Source organism: Ictidomys tridecemlineatus, chromosome 5, assembly GCF_052094955.1.
Source record: "Ictidomys tridecemlineatus isolate mIctTri1 chromosome 5, mIctTri1.hap1, whole genome shotgun sequence".
NCBI lineage: Eukaryota > Metazoa > Chordata > Mammalia > Rodentia > Sciuridae > Ictidomys > Ictidomys tridecemlineatus.
The window spans coordinates 190,436,772-190,453,962 of NC_135481.1; the positions used below are offsets into that span (position 1 = coordinate 190,436,772).

The following is a 17,191-nucleotide window of genomic DNA, read 5'->3' on the forward strand; positions in this document are numbered from 1 at the left end:
GAATAGCTTTTTAAGAGACACTATCTGGGGCTGGCCTTTCTAAAGGAGAGTCTGGCATTTCAGCCCTTCACAGGCAGTATATTAACATGTCTTTACATTAAAAGGGGGGAGAAAAGATGAAAATAGACTTTGTGTTCAAATAAATTTGTAGAGCTTCAGTTTAAACAAAATCAAACAGATTGTCTACTTGCAGGATATCTCAGAGGCTTGAAAAGACCTTTTTGTATTCAGAATTTCCAAGAGGATAATTTAACATTTAGCATTTCTCCCCAAAATTTGACCACAGTACTTTTCTTTGGTGAGTGGGAGGGGAGCTGCCTCCCAGGGTCAGCCCTGAACAGAGCACATTTGGAAAACTACTCCTGTTTTACCTAATGCATTTCTAAAAGAATCCTGTGGACAAGGAATTCAACAAAAATTGGCCGAATGCTGTTCTCTCATAAATTTCTCCCAATTTCTATGCTAAAGGTCCTTAATATATTGATTTTTGTATCTGCCTACCACAGAAGAGAATTTTTATCTAAAAACTGTAAAGTGGAATGGGAGAGAAAAGGAAGGCAAATTCAATATGTCTTCATATATGTGGCACAGGTTGGAACCTCTCCCCACCAGAGTAATAAACAGACCAGCAGGTGGCGCTCGAGGACTAAATTTGAAGAGGACATTACTTTTTTTTCTCAAAAAAAATTCTCCTGTAACGGTCTGTATGATTTCTAAATATTGGCCTCCAGCTGCCAAGAAACATCAGCTTGAAATCCAAAAGGGTAGGTGACTTGGGCACAGGAATTGAAACCCACAAACATGAGCAAAATAAGAAAATTATGTCTTCATCATGATACACACAGGGCCACCATCATTAATGTCTCCTGATTTAATTTCTTAAGGGGAAAGGCAGAGAAGGAGAGAAAAAGGAAGGGAGGTGGTACAGATACAAACATACACCAACTTTCTCATTTACTTGTCACGTAAGTGACTGACCACCCTTTGACCAACAGGATAATTTAAGATAGGTTGTGAACAGCTCTTAAAACGTCAATATTTATTATTTATCTTACTGCCTATTAGAAAAGCATAACCAGTGGTAATAACAGTGTAAAGTACACTTTTAAAAAATATGTAAATATATTTAAATAGAAGAGACAATAAAATTTAAGTAATAGTCTCAGTGGTATGTATATGAAAAAATTATGATGATGTAAATTGAATCTTGCAAAACCTTCTGAAGTTGCCATAATTGGACCAAATCCCTCTCTGTAGATTGGTCCTATTTGTCATTTACATATCAATTCGCCATCACTGAGCCACTCAGGATCAACTTCTGCACCTCTACACACATGCTCCTGCTAGTAACTGGAGTGTGGAGTCTTTTAAAGTCAGAAATGTAGATATCCTCTTTGCCTCCTTCACATTACAGCATCTTTCAGCAAACACTATGGGGGTGGGAAGGGGATGGCTGGTTCATGCAAAGCCCAGGGAATATGATGGCAAGGATAAAACCAGACCCACTCTCCTGCCCTCCTGGGTGTCTGTGCATAAGTCAAGTGATCACTTGATGGAACATGAAATGCAAACTGTGATGAGGGCATCACCTCCATCTCAGGATGCCCATAATCAGAGTCAGAGTTTGCACAGTAGTGATAGTAGAGGGGCACTGGCAGCAAGACTGGAGATGAGGAAGAGTTAACAGGGCAGGGGGAGGAAAAGCTGTCCAGTTTTTAGTGTTCTTTTTACTATAAAGTATAATAAAAAAATCACAATTAGAAGGATAAGGAAAAGCTTAAATAGAATGTTTAACTGTTCTGTTGTCCTCCCAATGCACGAGTCTGTACCCGGCTTCAGAGGCCACTTTTCTGGGAGACAGCTCATTAGGATTTGCTCCAGTCATGCAGCTATGGCTCCCTCCCTGACTTGGTCCAGGGGTCTGCAGCACTCAGGAGAAGCACCTAGAGGGCTTGCTCAAGCAGAGCTGGCTGGGCCCGGGCTCAGAGCTCCTGACTCAGCAGGTCTGGGGGCACCGACAGTTGGCATTTCTAGTAAGTTCCTGACCAATGCTAATGCTGTCCCTCATCAGTCTTATTTCTCAAAGCCTAGCCCCGCCACCTTGCCCGGGCTCTGTGGGATGGGTTCAAAAGGAGGACTGCTCAGCCACACCCCACAACTTGAGATCTAGGATCTCTGAGGCTAAGGGCCCAGGAGTCAGAAATGCAGCTACCTCGGACCAGGCTTCTGGAAAGACGAAGTCCCCCCATCCCCGTCTCCAGGCCCCGATGGGTGGTGTCCCCAAGGGGCCTCCCAGCGTGGCTCGCCAGGGGTGCCGAGCTGGGCCCCCCACAAGCTGCCGCCTGCCCGCCCACGTCGCCCCACTTACCCTGCAGGCGGTAGAGCTGGCCCGTGCTGCGCTGCCGCGTGATGTGCTGCCAGTAGGCGCTGCGCGGCAGGGGCACCATGGTGCTCAGAGAGGAGGCCCGCTCGCTCATCTTCACCTGGAGCTGTGGGCAGAGGAGAGAGCGGTGTGTCAGCAGCGCCGAGGCGAAAAGAGTGACCACGGGAGGAAGCAGGAGAGCCAGGAGCCGGTGGGCCGCGGAGCCAGCCCCTGGGTGGGTCTGGGGGCTTCCCTGGCCGTGGTGGACAGCTATGTCCTTGCTTGCCCAGATGCACCCGCCCTTCACCTGCTGGCAACAGGGATACTCTGCTGGGGACCTTTCCTCAAATTCAGCTTCATCTTGGTGGGCTGCGCTGGCCACAGTGCCAGGACCAGGCCAGTGATGGGTGTCAGGCAAGCAAGACCGAATCCCCCAAGGCATTAATGAGAACTCTTAGGAGGAAGACACTCAGCAGAGGGGTGCCAATGGTTTATGTCCATTTTGTCCTCTGTTCCCTCCTGAGGAGGGTGGAGGAAGTTTCCTGGCCCACTGTGGGTGAGCCAAAAATACGTGCTGAATGGGATTGTTGACGGGTAGGAAAGGGCCCGAGCGGATCCTGTGTAGGAACAATGATGGGAGAAAGTGAGTGAGTGAAAATCACTCGGGAAACAGCCACACCCTCCAGGGAGACCAGGGTCCACGGAGCCAGAGGCTAACCCAGACTGCCCACCACGTGGCCCTTCCTCCCTTTGGGTCCAGTCTGCCTTGACCTGGCTGCCCAACCTCTAGCATCAGGAAGAAACCCTGCACGCTTGACCAGGTTCCTTGTCTCTGCTGGTCACTGTTCAGACACCAAGGGAAGAAAAGAGAGGATGGCACAAGCCTCTGGACTTCCAGGAGTAGCCAGTGGCCACACCACATCAGGGGAGGTGACCACACAGGAAGGGATCTGTCTGAGAGAAGGTGGCCTAGTGGTATAGGTAAAAAAGGGTCAGTCATGGGGACAGGCATGCGAGAAGAATGGGCATGGGACAGGAAGTAGCCTCGGGTCCTCTCTTCCCAGATCCCCAGTCCTAGACAAGCCATGACACAGTCAATCATGCCACTGAACAGGAAGTTCACAAAGTTTGATTTCCTGGATGCACCCAGTCTTAAAAAAAAAAAAAAAAAAATCCCACCCAGACACACAGGTTTGTGTGGGATGTTCACTGAGGCATGGTTTTCAATCAGTGGCAACTAGAGGTAACCTAAGTGCCCCTCAGTCAAGACCTGGGGAATTGCCAGTCTACAATGATGGTTAGCAACTGTTTTACCTGGAGACATAAGATTTATACTGAGGAGAAACACATACATTTTTCCCCATGAAGGAAGCACGATGAGCACAGACCAACCATCACACCTGATCAATGCCATTGCAGCTGCTCCTGTGAAGGGCAGTGGCACTAAACACCTGCCCAGGGGGTGTAGGAGAGCTGGTACAGTGCATCTGCTTCACCTCGCTGAGCACAGACAGGCACAGGAGAAAGAAAAGGAGACACAACAGCAAGAAATGCCCATTTAAGGTTCTGTTTTCAAAGAAAAGTGTCCCCTTCTACCTGTTTTCGGCATTGGAGGGTTATGTCCACCCTGTAAAGCCAGGATGACCGAGGCTCATGTCCTGGAGATTGGCACGGGGTCAAGGAAATAAAACTTGAATAAAGATAATAATTGTCACTTAAAAGATTATTTTGTTGCTACATGTTGCATATAGTAGGTTTTCTGGACAATATTCCTGGTCCCACCTTAATATCAATTACCAAAATGTGTCCCTAAGTAGAACTGCAACACACTTGGTCTCACGGGATACCCTTTCCTAAATATGCACTCTTAAATTAAAAGGCACAAAAGCTAAGTACTGAGTGAGTAGAAAAGTTCAGCAGCTCCTTCTGAATATGTAAAAATCTCCGAGAAAAGAAGCAACAGTTTTTCTGGTGACATCTGGTAATGTTCCATCTCATTTACATGGATTTTAAGAAATATGGTAGGGAGCCTGAATTTAGAGATTCTATTTGATTTCTTAAATATAAAAAGATTAAATTTAATGTAATAACATTCCTAATATAAGGCTAACACTTGGGGAATAGCAGTCACTTCAAATTATTCACATCTTACTGCAAAACCATTTAGGTGTCCCTGCATGATGGGACTGTATTTTTAGAAGCCCTCCTTAAGAGCAAGAATGAGATGGCACCCACACCATGTTTTATAGAGAACAGTGCAAAGCCTGACTCCCTGGTTCCCCCTCAACCTTTTCAAAGAATATCTAATTTTATAAAAGGAGCATTCTAATTGTCCCTTAAAAGAAAAATGACAAGAAAAGCCTTCCCTTCCAACACTGCAAATATCTCTGAACAATTCTCTAAGCCTGGGAAGGCTCAGGGTGTCACTTGGTGACAGTCTAGCAGGGAAGTTCCCCGTGTTCCTGAATGCTCACGTCACTCAAACTATCGAAGAGGGAATGAACGGCACTCATGGTCATCACGGGTGAAAAACCGAGCCAGCACCCGTTTGAGGAAGAGTCAACACAGGGCAACCTGGAGTATCTAGAAAGAACCATGACCTTCTCCTTTAGAAAAAAAACCACACACACCCTTTCAAATAGTTTGGCTTTTTTTTTTTTAAACAATAGGCATAATACTTTCATAATTAAAAAATAATAAAAATTACCCTCAACCATAAAAATATAGGGGTTTCTATGCCATTATGTGACAATGACATTCCTGAAACATCTCTCATCCACATAACTGTAGGGGAAGTCAGGCTATGGGAAGGCCACTCAAAATGTGAGATCATTTCCAGCCAGAGTCACTGTTCCTCTGGAGCATAGCTTGGACAGCCCAGGGAGGCTGCAGGGGATGTTGGTTGAAAATTCTGGCTGAAGGAGGCCTGGGTGGTGGAGGAGGAGGGAGGCCTCGTCTGAAAAGGTGGGTGCTTTGGACTGTGGGCACGTGGGCTAGATGGTGCAGGCCGTGGAGCATGCTCTGCTAGTCTCTCATCTTCGACAGCTGCCACTGGAAAGGCCCTGCCCAGGAGGCAGTTGATGAAGGGCATTTCCCTGTCCAGATTAAGGTGACAATGGCACAGATGTTAATCTGGGCTTCCCTTGCCCAGGAAAAGATCCCGACGAATCAGCACATCTTCACTATTACAGCACATCTTTCCCCAATGCGTCAAGTGCTCTAAGCTCCATGCAGGTACAGACTCGGTGCTGTACTGGAACAAACTATAGACGACAACTGCCCCACACTCTGGCCCTGCATATTCCAGCAAACACATGCCCTCAAAATGTATTTTTTTTAAAAAAAAATGATAAAAATCATAAACCATCCATTTTCTTTCCTCTGAAAGTCAACCGAACAGTTTCATGAAACACTGGAGTTGTTAGAATTTGGGGCGCAAACAGGCCAGTCTCTTGAGTTAATCAGCCAACAAACCAAGTATCTCCGGTCAGACAGCCCAGATCCGGCAGCCCCTCCACTCCCGTGCCTCCCCTGGCCTTTAACACCCCATTCAGCTGCTCCCACCTCCAAGGGCCACTTTGGCTCTGAAGCCTGAGAGCACCCTCCCCTTCTCACCTCCTGCCAAGACTCGCCAATCACCTCCCTAGATAGTTCCCTCAGACTCCTCCTCCTCCTCCCTCAAGGGGATCAGGTGCTCCCAGCAGCTACCTCAGAGCCCTGTGCTTATTCCAATCATTTCTCCATTGTGCAACAGCTACTAAACTAGCCCATCTCCTTCTGCAGACCCGGAACTCTAGGAGAGCTGAGAACAACAGCTTTTATCTTTGGGGCTCTGCACTGACCCCGGCCTTCAGAGGCTAAATGAATGTGTGGTGGATGTATGAAAGAATGCAGAAACCCAGCCTTTGCCCAACCAAGTAGCAGGAAACTGTTCTCAATCCAACAAATGCCATGTCTTCTTAGCCCAACGCTGAATTCATGCAGAAACTTCAGGTCCAGGTTAAATCAGCATGGTTGTCTGTGACTGGCTGTGCAAGACAGAGTAAGGACTTCACCTTGCTCTGCTTTGTCATTCAAGTGTGAGCTGAAGCGCTTGGGGAAAGATCTGCTTGTGTGCAAGTATAATTGTTTAGGACAGACCAGTAGCAGGAGAGTTCAGTTCTACATGCTCAGCTGTGCCATCAGCAGCATGAGCTCAAGATGCCACCAGGGAGGAGAGACAGGCTTCATGAAATCAAACAAGTGCCCCTTGTCCTTCAAGAGTGAGCCTTCCCCTACACAGACGGGATGCCTGTAGGTCTCTTCCTAGCCCAGCCTGAGTCCTGGTGCTGCCAATCAATCTGGGCTACCAACTGGGTAGCACCATGCTGCCGGGAGAGAGAAGAGACCATGGACCAGGAGACCCCTGTCACAATTTCAATGCTGCTCCACGTCAGCTCTGTGGTACTATAAGTCTCTTTCCTTATAAAACTAAGAGACAGACAATAACACTGAAAACAAATTTAGAAAAATTATTAGACTGTTATAAAAAAAGGAATTTGATACACACTACCTGTGTGATCCTAAAATAATTGCATCATGTGAAAGAAGCCTGTCACAAAGACCGCATATTGAATTATTCTTCTTGCAAGATTTGTCTGGAACAGACCAATCTCTAGGGAAAGAAAGCAGATTGGGGGTGGCCTGGGTCTAGGAGCTAACAGCTAAAGGTGACGATGAAAACGTCCTGGAATAGACAGTGTCAATGGCTTCACAAAACCCAATATATTAAAACTATTAAATTTGCAGCCTCAAAGGGTCCATGTGCATAGCAGGGTACATATGGCATGTTTATATCTCAGTGAAGCTGTCACCCAAGATAGAAAAATCAGATAGTATGCGTGACATACATTGTTTGAAAAGCACTATACAGTGAACTAGCAGGTATACTTCCTGTCAGGCAGTCTCAGAGGAAGTGACATTTCAACGAAGACCTGTGTGACAATGGCTGAAGCATGGTATTTGTCATCATTGTCGACAGCAGTCAGAACCTTTTAAAAACTTCTCAACACTCACAGTGAAGAGGGCGAATGTCCAGGGCCTGTCCTCATAATGAAAACATCACAGGCACCTTGCTGGGAGAGAAAATTCTAGTGACCAGACCACTGTGATGGTTTCCAATGGGGAAGGAACAGCTGTCCCCCCAGCAGCAGGCCACACTACAGCCTCTGTCTTCATGCAGTTTGGCTGTCACTGCCTGGGTGCTGTGCACCTCTTTCAGAAGTGCAGAGCTGCAGACCATCCTCGCCACAGTGTCCCTCTCTGCAACCCAGCTGCCTTAGCACAGAGCACTGTGGTGGGCAAATGTGGACAGCCTGGCAGTCTGTGATGGACTGATGCTTCCAGTCCGTACACTGTGTTGGTGACACTGCCTGGGCCCATTCAGCAGATCAGGACTTTAGGACCCAATTCCACCCTGCTCAGACCCACCCACCTCCCTGGGCTGCTCCTGAAAGTAACTCAAGAGGGGCTTCTGGAACATGCAAACCATCTTCCATCCTCTCAATCTGGGCCCTGATGGGACTTCACCGAGACACGGCTGTGACAGTCAGATTCAGCCACATCCACTCCTGGATAATCTTCTCAACCCCTGAAACTTCAAATGCTCCTCCAATCCTGACAATTTCCTCAGTTTAAGAATAGACTGAGGGTTGGGGTGGTGTGGGGTTGTGGCTCAGTGGTAGAACACTGCCTGGCACATGTTAAGCGCTAGGTTTGATCCTCAACATCATATAAAAATAAACTAAATGTATTGTGTCCATCTCCAATTAAAATATTTTTTTTAAAAAAAGAAGATATTGACAGCCAGGCACAGTGGCACACGCCTGTAATCCCAGCCGCTCGGAGGCGGAGGCGGGAGGATCCCAAGTTTAAAGCCAACATCAGCAAAAGGGAGTTGCTAAACCCTCAGTAGACCCTCTCTCTAAATAAAATTAAAAAATAGGACTATGGATGTGGCTCAGTGGTAGAGTGCCCCAGATTTCAATCCCCTGTAACCCCTCCCCACCAAAAAAGGATATATTTATAACCAACAAATGTCTATGGCTATTTTAAACACAAACCGTGGGCAAAGCTGAGCCAGAAAGGATAACCCAGTCCAAGAAAGAATTCCAGATGAGACTTGTGTCTCCATAGCTTTCTGTCCTTTTGCTCAAAGCTCAGCAGTCCCCTCGGCCACCACATTCCAGTATTTTCCAGGCTGCATCCTCAACAGTTCTTCATAAAACTTCTGCTGATCTGCTCTCCTGCAAAAACGGTGTCTGTAAACATAATCCCCCCATGCTCTCTGCATCCTGGATCTTCCTTTAGCCTGCAGAAGTATTGTCTAACAATCCAGGAAGGATTGTTAAAATGCAGATTCCTGGCTTTGCCCCTGGAGTTTCTGCAGAGGGAACCCAAGAATTTGGATTTCTGATGAATCCCCAGATAGCTCTGATCTTCACTACCAAGGGACTACACTTGGAAGTCCAAACACCTTTGGACCAACCATTCTAGGAAAAGTTTCCCATCATAGTAAGAGGCCAGCCTTGCAAACCAGACAATCTGTGTGAATGCCCAGAATCTGCCAGGAAAAAACAGCACGACCCTAGGCTAGCTAGGCAACCGTCCTCCGTCCTGAATAGCTTGTCAGTAAAGCCAGAGAAAAAGAGTTACTACTTGGCAGCTAATACTTGGACCACATGTGATTCACTGTGGGGTTCTATGAAGGTGAGCAACATTTATAATTAGCCCCAAATAGTGAGACTCTCTTTAGCAAGGGTTTCTGAACAAGGTCATCATATGAACATTCATATTTATTTTAAAACTGAAATGTTTGATACCAGACTGTGTTTCTGGCTTGAGGGCAGAAGCCTTAAAAAGTTTTCAGGCAATGGCTACAAGAAAGCCACATATGAGCTCAAGGAAGTAAATAAGCGTGGAGAACATATTAACCACCTGGGCCTTCAATGACAAACAGCAAGCTGAGCCATACTACAGGCACCAAGAGGAGGAGCAGGAGGGAGCTAAGGAGCCCTCAGCCCTAGGGGGCCCTGCATTGAGGCTGCTCTCTCAAAGACAGCTCAGGCTTTGGATCTGGACATATTTTGCTAGGCACCAGAGAGAGCAGAGGGGCCCATGTTTTTGCAATACTTATTATGGATTTAATTAGACTTGTAATAACTTGTGTTCTTTTTTTAGTATTCTTATTTTTTTACGTTCAGGTAATATAAAAAAGTATCTAAGGTAGACTTTAAATCAATCCTGTATCCAGTATCTCCCACCAACAAAGATAATAAAAAAGCACCTTTATTATGTTAGCCTGTTTTCTTTGTCTTTTTTAAATGTGCATGTGTGATGCCTGAGCATATAGTTGCACTGTCTTCTTTCTATGTTATGAACACATGCTACACTGCTAAACACCACCGTCTCCACAATGTCATTTCAACACCCCCACCTCAATCTGTCCTTGGGCTGTACCACCCTTTCTTTGCTCCACTTCCTAATCTTTTTTTTTTTTTTTATTTACCATAGGAGATAGTAGATTTAAATCCTGACCCAATCTCCTTTAGAGCATTTTTTTTCTGCTGACCACAATTTTCATTTGGGGACCCACTCTATCTACAACTATTCCAATGACTGGTTTTTAAATGAGTTTTTAAATTTTAATTTTAATTTGCATATCAAAGGGACTTTTCCATTGACTCAAAAATTACATTTAAACGTTGCTCTATCAAAAAAGTAGATAAGTTGGCAATTTCATTTTTTATTGTTAAACAAAGAAGTCTTACCTTCACATAATTGTGCAATCTGTAGTCATTTGAAAGAAAAAGGGTAATACTTTGAGAATTGCTAAGGTTTAGATGTGAGGTGTACCCCAAAAGCTCAAGTATGAGACAGTGCAAGAAGGCTTAGAGAGGAAGTGATTGGGTTGGGAGAACCTTAAGCTGATCAGTGCATTAATCCACTTGAATGAATTAACTGGACAGTAACTGCAGATGGGTAGGGTGTGGCTGCTGGAGGAGGTGGGTCACTGAGAGTGTGCAGCTGCCTCAGGGCCTTTGCACTCACTCCCCTCTGCCTAACACACTTGGCCCTCAGACAATTCAAAGGCTCCCTGCTCCCTTTCCTCAGATCTCTACCTGAGTTCTACTTTACCAGGTGACAGCTCTGGTCACTTTCTCTTGCTTACACTTGTCATCCTCTTCAGAGTGCTCATTAACTCTTGATGAATATTTATATGTTGATTATTGACTTTTGATTGCTTATTGTCCATCTCCCCTGGAACAGTGTGTGCACTCCTTGGAGGACAGAACTCTTCCCTGCTCTCTGCAGTACTCCTGCCTCCTAGACACAAGCCGGTGCCATAAAGCAGCCTCCTGCCCACGATTTCGCTTCCTCTGTTGTCAGGTTTCCACAGACCAAAAACACAAAATGGGCCCAGAAATAAAGAATCCATGTGTTTTAAATAATTCTTACTACAACATATTATTATAATTCTTTTGTTTTAGTATTAGCTTTTACTCTCTTGCTCTGCCAATTTGTAAATTGAACGTGACGTTAGCAACATGTGAATAAGCGAAACAGTGCATACAGGGCTAGTCACTAGCCATGGATTCAGGCACCCACCCACCAGGGTTTGGAAGGCATCCCCCAAAGGTAAAGGGGGGACCACTGCAATCACATTTGTAGACTGAATTAATTTTTAATAAAGAGATATGTTTCATATTTATTATGTTGTCCATATTTTGGAAGGATACCAAAGAATCCAGCCAAGTGCTGGCCCTCAGGACGTCGGATCTGGGCTGCTAGAGCGTGGGAGACTTATCCTGCCCCCTCCCCAGCACTCTTTGACTTTAGACCACGTGCAAACTGAAATCAACACATCTCAAAATAAGTTACACCCTACGCCATTCACTAACTCCAGGAATTCTGTGACCTCGGATAAGGCACTTGGGGGAGGAAAAGGTAAGGGGGCCACCCCGCCAGGGTTGGGTCCTGCCAGGAGGACGCCTCTTCTCGCTCTGGACTTTGTGGTGCTACTGGCCCCCCCTCCACTCCAGCTGCACCCCTTTGCTCTTCTGCAAATGACGCTAGAAAATGAAAACCAGAAGTTAAAAGGAGACTAAAAAAACAGTTCTCAAAGAAACCAAACATAATTTCAAGTCTAACTTGAAAGAAGTATTCCGAATATCTCATGAATAATAAATATATGTTTTGAGCTGAATCTTAAAGTGGTAGGTCTGTTTAGTGGTAGGTCTGTTTCTACGAAATCCAGACCCAGTGAACAAAAGTCTTGCACAATGAATTTTCTTAAGAAGACTTGAAAAATCAAGCATGAATTTGTGTAGTGTACAGTCTCTTTACCAAGCTGGACAAGTCTGTGTCTCTAAGGTTTATCCTTCACCCCCACAAGGGTCTCACTAATGCAGGTTGCCCTTGGGTGCTGGTCCTAATTTATTGAGATGAACACATTGGCTGCATTCTTTGGGGCTCTTTCTGCTTGATGAAGCAGGTTCATTTAGTTAATACAAACTGCTTAAAATGCTAATCACTCTGCCGGGTGGCAGTAAGCAATTCCTCTCAAACAGAGATGATATGGAACGGGGTCCGTAATCATCACAGGCAACCACATGGTCCATGAGGAGAGATGACTCATTCTGAAGGTGCACAGAGACCTGCATGACGTCCTGTGCGCTCTCTCCTCCCTTCTGCATTAGCTGCTCTCCCTCGGTGCTAAAGGAAGAGCTACTTCATAAAGGAATGGAGTTTTCTGCAATAAGGGAATTCAGCAACTTACCACTTGTTCTTGCTTCCTAAACACAAGAAACCTTGTAAACACACATGGCCATATGCTTGAAAAGACTGGTCAAGGTCCACTGTGACTAGACAAGTGGGAAACGACGCCACGTTTGACATTCTGCTCTCAGCACTGGGCAGGCAAAATGTTTTACTGTGGATTTTTCTCTGCATAAAGGGCTTCAAAGGAAGAAGGCCAGTCATTCCCTAGATCCTATGCTTTTCCTTGCCTCTTCTTGAGACATTTCTTCTTCTTGAAGGTATATATCTTCCCCCCAACCCCCAAGGACCAAGGACCAAGGACTCATTTTAGAGCACAGTTCTCCTAGTGTGTTCCCTGGACCAGAGGCACCAGAATCACCTGAGTCATTACTGGAAATGCAAATTCCAATGTCCCATCCCAAATCTTCTAGAACATGGCTGGAGTGTGTGTGTGTGTGGGGGGGGGGATAGGAATCTGACTTCGCTAGCCTTGCAGGTGACTTAGCAGCACAATGCTGGAGACCCAAGGCACCTGCACCTTCCCCTCCCTCCCCAGCTCGGAGTACAGAACTCCATTTACCAAATCGTGAGCCTTTAATCTTCAATTGCCTCCTCTATGAAATGGACTCACAAATGTAAATGCTTTAGTATCTTGAATGGCAATATAGCAATACCTGTTTAAATGTCTAAAATGTATAATAATAATAATGCACTAATTTAAATAATAATATCAGGGAGATCAGAATAGAGCAAGTGGATGAGGGAAGGAAAGAGAGGAGGGAAAGGGAAGGGAATGGGGAGAAAACTGAGCAAATTATATTCTGTGAATATATGAAGATGGCATAATGAATTCCACTATTAAGTATAATTACAATGCACCAATAAGAAAATTTCTAAAATAATATTTTTAAGTGTATTTATGTCCTTCAATTCAGCAACCTTACTCTTGAGTTTAGAAAATCCCATTGACTAAGACATAGTTTAGATACTCAGTTACCATTGACAGTATATAAGAACACAGGTCCAAGGTGTTTTTTTTAGCATTGTTCTTTAGTGGCAAAATAAATCTGATCGACCTGGAGATAGGCCCAACAAATTCTGTTACATCAAGATGGGAAATATCATAGAGTCATTACAGAGAACGGATAAGGTAGAGGTTGACAAACTTTCCTGTTGCAGGACACACTGTCTCACTTGGCAACTACTCAAACTCCTCAGTTTCATTGTAGAAACAGCCACAAAACACAGGTGACTGGGAGCAGAGCTGTGTTCCAATAAAACTTGACTTACAAGAAACAGGCACAGGCCAGATTTTGTCCCTGGGCCAGAGTTTGCCAGCACCAGAATCTGTGCTGACTTCACAACTTGTAACAATTTCCACTAGGTAGGCTGACTGTTAAATCAGAAGTAGGTTCTTTGCAAATGAGCAACATGGTTGCAACTTTGTAAAATAAACAAGGGCCCCCAACTAGCCTGAGCCTGAGGGTAGGCATCTATCTACCTATGTGTATCTACACTTATAGGTAGATCCAGGTACCCGTGCAGCTTAGAATGGTACAGGAGGACAGAAAGACATGCATTTCTTAACAAGATTCAGGAGTTGCAACTGAAGAGAAAGGAGGCAAAGGAGATGCCTACAAACAATGAAAAAGAAAATAGCAGCAATCATCATCTGCATGATCTTAATTTTGTGGTTAGTTAAATTTCACACACATGAGTTAATGTAAAAGTTAAATTTGATATGATTTAAAAATCAGTCCCTATCTCCAAATAATTGGGAAAATTAAAGGAAATAAAGCATGCAGCCCCTCAGCACAGAGCCAGATGGAGCACAGAGCCCTTGGGTGGACTCAGCCTCCTGATGTAGTTTCGTGCTCATCGGCTCCACGCCCATCAGCCTGCCCCTTCCTTTACCCCTCCAGCTGAATTCTGCACCCAGGGTCCTTGCTTCATTCATTCACTCATCCCATCCCTTCATATACTCAGACCATAGTGGCTGGAAACCTAGAAGTGAATAAAACCCAGCTCTGGTCATGTTACCATCTGTCCCACATGATGCTAATTGTGGGACATAAGACCCTTCCTTGAGCTGAGTTCTCTCCTTCCTCAGGCCAGAGAAGGCTTCTCACATATCATTCCATGATTCCAGGCACATAGGAGGCACTTACTTAATAAAAAAAATGACTGAATCATTGATGTATGAATTGACCTAATGAATGAATGAATCTCTTAGTGAACAAGAACCCGCTACCATCTGCCCTCCCCTCTCCAATCATCCTCTCCTAGTACAGGTCAGTAATAACCCCAGCTCAGGTTACTTCTGTAGTTGGTATGTACCAGGTGCTGAGCCAAGCAAGTGTCTTACCTAGCAAGGTATGTACTAATATAGTTCCCACTTTACAGAGGGGGAAAAAATTCTAAGGATGTTCAAGGACACCAAGCTAGAGGGATGCCCAGCTAGGACTTGGGAGCTGGCCCTCACTCCAGAGCTATGCTATTAGCTACATCTCACAGGAAGAGCTGGGGATATTGTGAACACCCTAAAAGGTGGGCTTGTGTCTGTTTTTTTCATAATAACAACAGCTACCTGGATTGCATCTCCAAAGCTTAGCAAAATAGCAACTGGCCAAAAGGCTGGGCTACAAGGAGATGAGGATGCCCCTGCCATCTTAGGAATAGAGTATCAGAACTTTGACCAGGCCCTTGAAACCCTACTGCCCCAAGGTCCTTCTTTCAACTGCAAATTAACTATCTACCAAACACACAGTCTCCCCAACTTTCTAACGAAACCCCATCCTCACCTCATAGGCTGCATAAGCCTGACTCCAGCTCTGACAGATGTTCAGCAAGAGTCACCCAAAGAGCTGTCGTTATTTTCTCCAACTCCTCTCCCTTGTTCTGACATTTGGAGGCAATGGGTTGGGTATTCCTATGATCAAAATGTTATGAAAACATCACAGCCTAGTACTGAACTTTCAAGGAAAGAGCAATCAGGGGCTTATTTCCTAGACATTCAAAGAAAAAGAAAGAAAAGAAAAGTGGGTACGAGAGAAAGATCACTTTCTTGCTAAGGAAAAAAATAAATGCAAAGGAGATGGGCCTTGGTGAGCAGAACTTTGGCTGAAACAATGGTTCCACTGTGGCGCTCAGCTTTGACAAGCAGACTGTTTGTAAAATCAACCATTTGGGGCCAAATTCCCAAGTGCAGCATTTTGCCACATACCAGATGCACCCCCACGGTTATTTTTGTGGGGAATGAAAGTGATTTGCATCAATTTATTCAGAGCCATCTGAATCCTCAACCACATGCATAAAACAAAATCACTGCTCCCTTTGCTTCTGGTGATTCCTCATGCCTCCTTCTTAGGGAAATCCTCTCCCGCCTGTACTTCAGGAGAGCTCTCTGCAGGGACTGGGCTCTCTGTGGCCTTCTAAATCCGGCTTGCCTGGAACCTGAGCATTGTTGGGCACCAGGAGGGAAATGAACTTGGAATTCTGCCTTTTTTTTTTTTTAATCTATGCTCATAACGGAATTTATTTGATCTTCCTCCTGTCCATTCAGCAAACCTTTATGCCCATAATCTAGAACTTATAGCAGGCAGATGGGGCCTTGTCCCTGCCCCCAGAGGCCTGCAGCCTAATGGGGCAGCTACTTTCTCACTTTTAAAGTTAATATCTAAGGCAAAGTCCCACCTGGTCAGATTGACCCTTTAGACACCATGCCCTCAGTCAACAGAAGCAGGAGTCCTGTGACAAGGTGATTAGAATATGCCAGAATGGAGGGAGGATTCATTTCCTGCCTGGAGTGGCGAGGTGGGTGGCAGATGGAAGCACCTGCCCACGTATCTGCACTGTACTTTGTCTTGTTGCTTGGTTGTACTTTGCTTTCAGAGCAAGAAGTAATTGAGCAGATTTATAAAGTCCTTGCTGAGTGCTGGGCTGTGCTTAGCCCCTCACAGAAAGCCCCTGATAGTGCATTATCAAAGAGCCCAACCACATCAGACTAACAACATCAGGGACCGCAGGACACAACTCAGTCTATCACCCACATTCTCTGGGTCGCCTGCTACACCCTGCTGCGTCCGGATGCCTCTCTGCCTCCTGGTCTACTTCACACCAGCTGAGGGAGTAAGAGCAGAATCACTAGAACTGCTCACTTCTGCTAAATCTTACTAGCTCCTTTCCATCACCTCATGTGTACTAGCTCATGGGAACCACACAGCAAGGCAAGGCAAAGACACTGTCATTACCACCCACATGTTACCTCAAGTACCTAAGGCTAAGAGAGGCAAGTTCCACAGCTCAGAAGTAGCACTCAATTCCGGACACAGTGATCCATCAGATTCTGGCCCCCCCTCTAGAACTCATGTAATTTTAGAACCCAGTTTCTCAATTGGCATCACTGTCATTGGGGGCCAAGTTATTCTTTGTCCTGTGCATTGTAGCAGTATCCCAGCGTTAGGGTCTGCAAACAAGTCAAGATGGCGCCTGGCAGGGGGTGTTGACGGGGTGTTGACGAGCAACTTGTGTACATTGATACAGCAGGAGTGGGAGCCGTTTATTGTAGGACAGGAGGGGTATATATACATTACACACAGCGAGCCATTAAGTGTGGAGATTCCTTATTGGTTGACTGCTGTATCTAGTTTATGTTAAATTCTGCCATGCGATCAGTGCTGGCTTCATGAAAGAAGGTTTGATTCATGAGTAAACGCTAGGGAGTTCAAATTAAAGAGATAAGACTCTAATTACCTTTAATACAAGCTCTGGGACAGCTTCTCCTAGCTCCCACCTCCAGCCACCTAATACGGTATCGAGGTTTACAGAAGAGGCTAGCAAGAGACAGAGAGAACACGCCAGGGAGTAGGCTTTTATTGGGGAACAAAAAAATTCCAGGGAAAATCCCATCCAATAAAGGTTAAGGGGGGCAGCATCCCAAGGTCAGGGGTGACGATTGGGTCTTCGGGGCAGTGGCCAGACATGCCTCTGCTCAGACAAGCCCTCGGACCTGGGAAAGGATGGGGAAAGCTC

At 45.4% G+C, this 17,191-nt stretch overlaps 1 protein-coding gene across 2 annotated transcripts in view; it reads right to left on the reverse strand.

Moving 5' to 3' along the window:
• Dok5 (docking protein 5) overlaps positions 1-17,191 on the reverse strand; it is a 145,804-nt gene that overhangs the window by 4,238 nt on the left and 124,375 nt on the right. For both annotated transcript variants that reach the window (XM_078051890.1, XM_005325198.5), the window contains one exon: positions 2,369-2,489. In XM_078051890.1, coding sequence (XP_077908016.1) covers positions 2,369-2,489 — 121 coding nt within the window. The remainder of the gene's footprint in view (positions 1-2,368; positions 2,490-17,191) is intronic.